The sequence below is a fragment of the Cebus imitator genome, unplaced genomic scaffold (assembly GCF_001604975.1).
Source record: "Cebus imitator isolate Cc_AM_T3 unplaced genomic scaffold, Cebus_imitator-1.0 Scaffold129, whole genome shotgun sequence".
NCBI classification, from domain to species: Eukaryota; Metazoa; Chordata; class Mammalia; order Primates; family Cebidae; genus Cebus; species Cebus imitator.
The window spans coordinates 3,508,269-3,517,802 of NW_016107444.1; the positions used below are offsets into that span (position 1 = coordinate 3,508,269).

Below are 9,534 nucleotides of genomic sequence, written 5' to 3' on the forward strand. Positions count from 1 at the left end.
AGGACAGGAAATTAGTGGATCTCCAGGACACAGCGGGCCATCGCAGAGCACAGCCAGGGACCCAGCTCTTCCTTCCAGGCATGCAGGGACCACAAGCAGGGACGGCCCAACAGAGCCTGCGTAGGCCTCTTGCTGGCATCACTCCAAGGGTCCTTGGGGTCACTCAGAGGAGCCAGGAGGCTGCCTGCTGCTGTACCCTGAGACAGACCCCTGGGGTATTTGAATCACGGCAGCCCGCATGCTGCCTTTTTGTCATCTTTTCTGTTTTGCCTCTTCCAGGCTGTACTTGTCCTGAATGTTGGCCTTATGACACCCATATTAAATGGGGTGGGGCAGAGCATTGCTCAGTAAACAGCAAGAATGTCCCTGGGCATGACCAAGGTGTTCTGCTAAGCATGAAGGGGAATGTGCTTGCCATAGTACCTACTTCGGGCCCAGGTGACCTTGGGGCCAGCCTGCCTACTGGCCTAACTCCCTACATTATAGGTATTCGACTCCACGCCACCCCGTGGAGAGACGGGGCGCCGGGGAACAGTGGGAGGTCGCGTGCCCACCCACCCACAGAGTGCCCAGTTCCTGCCTGGCCTTGTTCCCATTTTCCCTCCACCTAGGGTTGCTGTGACCATGGAGGTAACTGGAAGACAGATCAAAAGGTTCTTGGTCTTGACACAGATGCAAGAGGGAGGCAGATAACAGGCACCTCCCTTCTCCCTGGCCCACGCAGGCTCCCAGGGATCTCAGGGCAAGGCCTGGCCCCCTTGTCTCCGACTCAGGTAGAGGTGAGGGTGGAGGGAACTGAGAGGGACGGGGAAGAGCCGCCTGGCTTCGCCTGGAGGGGACGGAGGCTCTCGGGGCAGGCAGGGCCGGTGTTTTGGCACCAGGCGCGCGCTGTCTGCCTTCGCCTTCCCTGGAGGGCTGAGCGTGAACACGGGGAGAGCCCGGGAGGCGAGCCGGGGCGGAGGCGCTTGGCCCGGACAAGGGCGCGGGGCGGTCCCAGGCCGAGGCCGCCCCGCCCCGCCGGGGCCGTCACCTCCTTAGCGCTGGCCCCGGGCCGCCTCTGCGGCAGCGCTGGTGCCTCCCCGGGCGGCTGCGCACAGGTGAGGCGCGGGGACCCGGGAAGGGGTCGGGGGGCTGCGTGAAGCTGACAGCTGGGAGACCAGGAAGCGAAATCGGGTTTCCCGGAGGGCCAGGGGAAGGGACGGAGCACGCGAGCCCCACACCCTGGTCCCTGTCATCTGGTCCCTGTCGTGCCCACGACTGGCAACCGCAGCGAGTGCCGCACGGACCGGGGTGCGCTGGGCGCTCAGTGCGCGGCGGTGCGGAGGCGCGGCCCGGGCCCCAGATCCCGGCGGGCGGGGGCGGGCTGGATCCCGGGGGGCGGGGGGGCTGCATCCCGGGGCCCGCATCCCTTCGCAGTTTCCAGCCAGCACCTAAAGACACCCTTCGCGGAGCCTTAAAGGGCGGCTCCAGCCTCGCGATCCACGAACGCGCAAAACCTTCCCTGCTGACGTTCCGGAGAAAAGCCCCGCCTCGGCAGGTGAATGTTCACAGTGGGGGGATTTGTTCGGCCTCTACTGTGTGCACAGGTGCAACAATCTACAGAGAAAGACCCTTTTTTTTTTTTTTTAAATCTTTTCAGTTTGGAGTTTCAGCAAATCCATTTTTCATTTCCTTGCATTTGGGAAGATGACATGGAATTTAAGCTCCAGCTTTGGGGCTGTCTCTGAAGTTCTGAGGTTGGGCTGACCTTTCCCAGGATGAGGTTTTCATTTGGAGGAAGTAAAGTGGGTTTTTGTTTTAACCTGTGCTTGACCTTTAAACTTCTGAAGTCGGGGGCCTAGGACTTCCTGACGTTCTGTATTCTGTCTCCTGCAGATGGGAGACAAGATGTTCACCGTGCTGACCCGCCAACCATGTGAGCAAGCAGGTGAGTGTGTCCAGCAGGCAGCACGCCTAGCTTTGCCAAATCGCAAGAGAATCCCAGCTTCCGCCCACGAGTTTTCATCCATGTCCCCTAAATTGATTGTTTAACTTCATTGATTTGAGACTCAGTGCTCAGCTGGGTTTCGCCACCGGCATTCCTCAGATAAAAGTAATGCTTTTCACCAAAGCCATACAAAACAAGGACTACCACGCATGTTTCACTTAAATGGTTTTTCCGGTTTTTATAATCCATTAATTTGGCCCTTGTGGTTTCCCTTACCTAGCTGTGGGTAAGGTTTGCTTTAGAATACTGTATTGTTGATTTTGTGATCAATTGTAAAGTACTTGGATCTTTCCTGTATTCCCATCCGAATGTTGCTGGCAGCATGCCTGCAACACCCCCACCCTTCGCCATGGGTCCGTGTTGTGGTTGATACTGCAGGCACAAGTGCGAGATTTTCTCACACTCACAGGCATGAGCGTGCGCACGCACACACGCAGGCACACACACACGCACACACACACACACACCCCTCTCCTAAGCCTGCCCTGCCTGCTTCTAGAGCACTTTTTTGGAGTTGCTTCTCTAGAAGCCCAGAAGGCTCCGGCTTCCCCACTCTCAGGTAGGCACCTTGCAATTACCGTGTTTGCTCAGCCCTAATGACAGCACAGCTCTAGGCTGCATTTCCTAAATGAATGAGACCTGGTCTCATCCATTTTGCTTTGTAATAAGCTTTTCTGCTGGAACAAGGGTTTGCTTAAGGTAATCATAGCTTTTTACTTGAAAACTGCTGAAACACAGAGAAGACTTAGGAGGCCAGCCACGTAGCTGTGGTTGGGAAACTGCTTACAGATCGCACACGCCTCCCCCATGGACAGACGGTCTTTAGTTATGCCCCTAAATTCTGTATTCGTGTCTTCCAAAAGGATATGATTTTAGGGTAGTAAGGGCAATCTACATGAACTTTTGTTTTTGTAAAGGGAAATTTTGCTTGAGGAGCTTAAATCTAAGTTTTCCTTAGATTTTTGGGTTTTCCCCCAAACACTTCGAAATGTTAACACAGAGAGTGTAATATCACTCATAGACTAACCTGTTAACATTCCCTCCAAAGTACAAGTTTAGCTTGGCAGATTAAATCTCTACCACATTTTGTTAGGGGAAAAATCCCTTAAATTTCTATAACTGACAATGACAAATGCATTCTTTGAAAGTTGATGCAAAAGTTTGCCTCTGTGGATTAACTGGTTCCTGGTTGGTTCTTGTACTTTTATCTGGAATCACGGAAAAGTAATCTAGGACCTCTTTAGATGTTCTGCAGGTCAACTCCATGGCAGGTGGCTCTCCTTTCCATTGCTGTTATCCACAATTCTGTAATTAGTAGCCTTGTGGTTAAGTCTTTTACACACGTGGGGCTAGTTCTGTGGGATGAATTCCCAGAAGTGCTACTGTGAGTCAGATGCCATGCTTATTTGCAGTTTTGATAAATATTGACAAATTCCCCGCCATTGATGCTGTACCAGTTTACACTTTCAGTGACAAGGTAGGACGATTAAGGTGGTAAATGACCAACTTACACAGCAAGGAGTGTCTGTGACTGCAGCCACACTGCAGAAGAATCAGTTGAGATGGAAAGAGTTAGCTGTTCTGAGCCACAAAGAACTGTATGACTACCCTCCTGTAGCAAGTGTTGTGATGTGACTGAATTTGGGGGCTGAATCGAATTCTATCATGGGATCGTGGACACGCCCTTTTTTCTTCTGAGAAAATTGTCTTATAGAAATAATGAAGGGGCAAAGCATTGGTTATGATAATCTAGGAATAATGTTCTGGAATGAGACAGGATCTATTGAATGGCTGTTCAATTGAACTTCCTATAATGATGAAAAGGTTTTATAGCTGCACTGTCCAGTGTGGTAGCCACTGGCCCACATGTGGTTATTGAAGAGTGGAAATGTGGCTAGTAAGATTGAGAAACAGTGTTTTTATTTTATTTTATTTTATTTTAATTAATTTACATTTAGATAGCCAATTGATTAGGTATATATTAGAAATCAATTAATCTAGTAATCTTTCTATTAGTGTTGATCCTATTTCAGCCATCTGGGTGTCATTTATGTTTATGTCCCAATAGTTCTAGTAAGACTATTATTATTTTTTTATTTTAGAGACAAGTAATACTCTGTCACCAGGCTGGAGTGTAGCGGCACAGCTCACTGCAGCCTTGAGCTCCTGGGCAGCTGGGACTGCAGATGTGCCCCACATAGTCAGCTGATTTTATTTTTCATTTTTTGTAGAGTTAGGGGTCTCACTATGTTGCTCAGGCTGGCATCTAACACCTGGCCTCAAGAAGCTTCTCACCCCAACCTCCCAAAGCTGGAATTACAGGCATGAGCCTCTTTACCCGGCCCAAGATTATTATTTAGTCAATATTTTCATTGAGTATCTTTTTACCTTTTTTTAAAAAATTAGGTATAACTTCTATTCAGTGAGATAGATAAATCCTAAGTTGTGCCAAGTTGGGTGTTCTTGCCTTCTAAAAGTATGTTTTTAGAATAGTAAGAGCAATTTATAAAAATCTTTTTTTAAAGGGAAATTATACCTAAGACACTGATTTGCTTTTATTTTCAAGTTTTCTCCAAAGGACTTTGAAAAGTTTGATGAGTTTTGACAAATGCACACATCTATATGCTCCACAATCCTATAACATATAGCATGTTGCCATTACCCCAAGAAAGTGCCCACATGTTTCTTCCCAGTAAATCTCTGCCCCAACTTCCACCCCATAGCAATTACTATTCTGATTTCTGTTAACTGCCTGCTTTAGAAATTCAAATAAATGAAATCATTTCAGTATAGTATGGTACTAATTTTTTTTTTTCTTTTTGAGACAAGGTCTCATTCTGTCACCTAGGCTGGAGTGTAGTGGTATGATCTCGAATCATTGCAACCTCTTCCTCCTGGGTTCAAGCAGTTCTCCCACCTGAGCCTCCCGAGTAGCTGGGACTACAGGTGCATGCCACCACACCTGGCTAATATTTGTATTTCTTGGCAGAGACAGGATTTTACCATATTTACCATATTGGCCAGGCTGGTCTTGAACTGCTGACCTAAAATGATCAACCCACCTCAGCCTCCCAAAGTGCTGTGATTACCCGGGTGAGCCATCCTGCCCAGCCTAATTTCTTTTTCTTTAACTGAAATTATTTTAAATTAAATATTCTGTTACCTGGTTTAATTTTTTTTAATAGATTTTTTGAATTTCCATTAAAACAAATGTTAGCCGGGCACAGTGGCTCATTCCTGTAATCTCAGCACTTTGGGAGACCAAGGCAGGAAGATCACTTGAGGCCAGGAGTTCGAGACCAGCCTGGCCAACAGGATGAAACCCTGTCTGTACTAAAAATATAAAAATTAGCCGGGCATGGTGGCAGGCACCTGTAATCTCAGCTACTCAGGAGGCTGAGGCAGGAGAATCGCTTGAACCCAGGAGGTGGAGGTTGCAATGAGCTGAGATCATGGCACAGCGCTCTAACCTAGGCGATAGAGTAAGAATCCATCAAAAAAAAAAAAAAAGTAAAACAAATATTATTGTAATTCATCTCAGATATGACCAGTAATATGCATAATATGCTTTGGGAAATATCGGAAAACTAGACCATGCATACCCTCTCTGCAACATTGTTTTACAACACAACTTGGGGGAAAGGGCAAATGGGTATTGTTTGTCCTTCCCCCAAAGCTGAGGAAAAGGGACGCTTACTTGCTACTCCTTCTTAGAAGTGTGGGTCTTGCTAACACCAGAGAAAGTGGTTTATGCACATGATTATGGGGCCAGTGCATCAATTCTACAAAGAATACCAGTGCCTGGTTGTTACCTTGCCCTCAAGTGTCTTCTGGGTCTTCTCATTTTAGGCCTCAAGGCCCTCTACCGAACTCCAACCATCATTGCCCTGGTGGTCTTGCTTGTGAGTATTGTGGTGCTTGTGAGTATCACTGTCATCCAGATCCACAAGCAAGAGGTGCTCCCTCCAGGACTGAAGGTAAGTGTGAAGGGACTGGCAACAAAGGGAAGACCTGGGCAGGAAGGGGAAGAAACCAGTTATCCCAAAACCATGAGTTGGAAGAGCAGAAAGTCCTTTCCCCTCAGTCTCTGGCTGGAGCTAGGAGAAGGTTGTGTAAGACTCAAGGGAGAAGGTCTGGACATCCTGGGTTTGTGATATTTGAGGCTGCAGATTGCGGGTAGTGACATCTTCTCCAAGGACTGTGTGGTCTTGCTTTGACTTCTGACTCCAAAGCTAAAATTTGTAACCAAGAGTTGCAGATGGCTTTCCAAGATTCACCAGTTCAGCCAGGCACGGTGGCTCACACCTGTAATCCCAGCACTTTGGGAGGCTGAGGCAGGTGGATTGCTTGAGCCCAGGAGTTTGAGACTAGCCTGGGCAACATGACAAAACCCCATCTCTACAAACAAACAAACAAACCAGATTTACCAGTTAGTGCAGGTTCCATTTTGACCAGTTTATCTGTTCCCCCAACCATACAACCCTGATAAGGAGTAAAGACCAAGGCTGAGCATAGTGGCTCATGTCTGTAATTCCAGCACTTTGGGAGGTCAAGGCAGAACGATTGCTTGAGCCCAGGAGTTCAAGACCAACCTGGGCAATATAGAGAGACTCCATCTCTACCAAATAATAATAATAATAATAATTCCAAAAAAAGAAACAAATGAGTCAAGACCATGAGACCCAGGCACCTCTTCTGGCCTAGGCTGAGTGAACAAAAAAATCAAGAACTTGGGAAGGTCTCCTTGAGCTCTGTTTGTGCTACTGTTCTTGAGTCTAGAATGTGTGCTGTGATCCTTCTAACATTCCCCTCAACAACCCCCCCAAAAAATTATTCAGGACCTTGTGCTTAGTCCCAGAGGCCTCTCTCAGCTCTCAACAAGTCCATCCCCAAATGACTGTTAGGCTCAGAATCATAATATATCCCCAGGCTTGGCTCTGAGGATGCCCTTGGAGATGGGCAGTGATTCCATGAGAGGCCGACAAATGAAAGTGAAGCCAGTTCATGAGTCCTTTAATCATTTTGGGGAGGGATCAGAAACTTTTTTCATAAACAGCCAAATAGTACATATTTTAGGCTTTAAGGTCCATTTATAGTCTTTGTTTTATAACTCTTCTTGGTTTTTTGATTCATTAGAAAGATACAAACCCTTCTTAGCTGTGCCATGGGGATCAGATAATTCAGCGGTGTTCTTTGAATCTCATTTAACATTTAAGCTTGACCTCACAAGTCTTTTTCATATCTTCCTCTTGTTAGTGACTGTTCAAAGGCAATATTTGAAACACATAGAAGTTTTTAAAAGAAAAGAAACTGATATTGCTTTGGGCTCTGTGGATGGGTTTGAGCTAACATTCTAAGGCAGCTTTTCTAAAAGATTAGAGTAAAATCTCCTTTAGATAATATAATAGCATTTGTTTCTTTGATAGGATATTTTATTTAAGAATCTCAGCCCTCATGAAAAACATGGAACAAAAAAAAAAAAAAAAAAAAAAACAAAAAAACAAAAAAAAACCTTATGCAATCACCCAATAATGAGAAGAAAGCAAATTACCTAGTTGTTCAAAGATACTAGCTGAGGCCTAAAACAAGCTGTTTTTCCAAGCCCCAGGGACTGCCTTCTATAAACTATTCTGTATAAAATTGGGCCTGCAACAGAGTAATATATTTTTTATTTTATTATTATAATTTTTTGAGACAAAGTCTTGCTCTGTCACCCAGGCTGGAGTGCAGTGGCACAATCTCGGCTCACCACAACCTCCGCCTTCCCAGTTCAAGCGATTCTCCTGCCTCAGCCTCCTGAGAAGCTGAGATCACAGGCACCTGCCACCACGCCCAGCTAATTTTTTTGTTGTATTTTTAGTGGAGACAGGGTTTCACCATGTTGCCCAGGTTGGTCTCAAACTCCTGACCTCAGGTGATCCACCTGCCTTGGCCTCCCAGAGTGCTGGGATTATAGGCGTGAGCCATCGCGCCCGGCCACAATTAAGAGTATCTCTTTACAATTTGTAAAGTGCTATTCACTTAAGTGAGTACTTTTCCCTAATTATCTCACTTAGTTCTTATGTCAACCATAAAAGGTGAGCAAGGCAAACACCATGACTGTCATTTTGAAACTGAGAAAATACGGGTTTGGTCAGTGAATGACTGGCCCAGACCTGAAACCTGGTCCCTTCTGTTTCCAAGGCCAGGGCTGTCTTCACTCCCTCTCCCTTCTCGCTGATCCTGAGTTATGAACGGAGATCCCAAGTGGAGGGAAGGGACTGGCCTCAGATAGGAGAACACTTCCTGCTTTTCACAGGAGGGAAGGTAGAAGGATGGTTGCAGATGCAGGGAGGTTTGATGGATTGAGGGAGAGGAGTTAAGCCTAGTCCCACCCTTAGACCCTGAGAGTTGGGCCACCTACCCTGGGCCCTACATTTCAGAAAGACCAGCTCTAACTGCACTTCAGGCTTATCTCTCTCTGTGATACAAAGGAATATGCCTACCCAGAGCCCATGCTTCCCCTTCTAGAACACACTGTGGTGCCCAAGACTTCAGAATCTAGGGTCTTCGTGGACCTCCAGAAGGTGGACATCACCACTGGTCTGAGGAGTGGCCAAGAGGCAGCTGCTTACAGGGAGCGTAAACAGCATGGCTGCATGGTTCAGCACACACAGGTCCTCCCGCTTATTATTCTGTAGATTTGCCAGGGGTGGGACGAACACAGGTTTGGGAAAGGGACAGGGCAGAAGCCTCTATTCATAAAACTTTGTCTCCAATCCTACAAATGTTAGAAGTGGGCTGGCTAAGGCAGTTGCCAACTGATGACTTCCACTTGTTCTGGACAGTAACGGGCGAGTCCTTGTTCATGCTAGAGGGTTTATGGAGGAATCAGATGGAAGACTAGTAAAATGCGCAGAGAAAAATAGATCCTTGGGCAGTCTAGAGGGCACTGTTGAAGGAGAGAACCACACGTGTTGAATACCTTTGTCTGAGGTTCGGTTCTCCAAAGTCAAAGACATAAGTGCAAGTAGATCATCTGGGGATGATGCCAGGAAGCACTGGTGGGGACTAGGGAACTGAGACGAGTCAGGCAGCCCAGAGAGGGTCTGTTGGGCAGCAGGTGGGCACTGTGGCAGCAGGGACACGGTCCTGCTGGGGGCCCTGTGAGCTGGTACAGAGTTCACCTCAGAGCTGCCCCATATCAAGGGGCGTACAGGCCATATGCCTCCCACATGTCCCACTCAGGGCATATTCTTCACCAGTTTCCAATAGTTGTTAGCTGAGAGGCTGCTCCCTGGATGTTAACTCTCTAGTCCTTCTGGCATATTTTGTGATCAGGTAGACTTGGGCCACTAGAGAAAGCCTTCAGGCAGGTGGAGGGTGGACGGTTGTACATCAGCAGGTGGAGGGTGGACGGTTGTGCATCAGCAGGTGGAGGGTGGACGGTTGTGTATCAGCAGGTGGAGGGTGGACGGTTGGGCATCAGCAGGTGGAGGGTGGACGGTTGTGCATCGGCAGGTAGAGGGTGGACGGTTGGGCATCGGCAGGTGGAGGGTGGACGGTTG

At 47.6% G+C, this 9,534-nt stretch overlaps 1 protein-coding gene across 5 annotated transcripts in view; it reads left to right on the forward strand.

Moving 5' to 3' along the window:
* Positions 1-1,003: 1,003 nt before the first annotated feature.
* Positions 1,004-9,534, forward strand: part of ENTPD3 (ectonucleoside triphosphate diphosphohydrolase 3) — a 38,024-nt gene continuing 29,493 nt past the window's right edge. For 4 of the 5 annotated variants that reach the window (XR_001828793.2, XR_001828794.2, XM_017540949.2 and 1 more), the window contains exons 1-3: positions 1,657-1,784; positions 1,876-1,927; positions 5,837-5,964. Coding sequence is in view for 3 of the 5 variants with exons in the window: in XM_017540949.2 (XP_017396438.1) it covers positions 1,758-1,784; positions 1,876-1,927; positions 5,837-5,964 (207 nt within the window). In the remaining 2 variants the exon portion in view is untranslated. Of the gene's footprint in view, positions 1,098-1,656; positions 1,785-1,875; positions 1,928-5,836; positions 5,965-9,534 lie in introns of those variants that run through there. The other variant, XM_017540950.2, reaches the window with a different exon arrangement.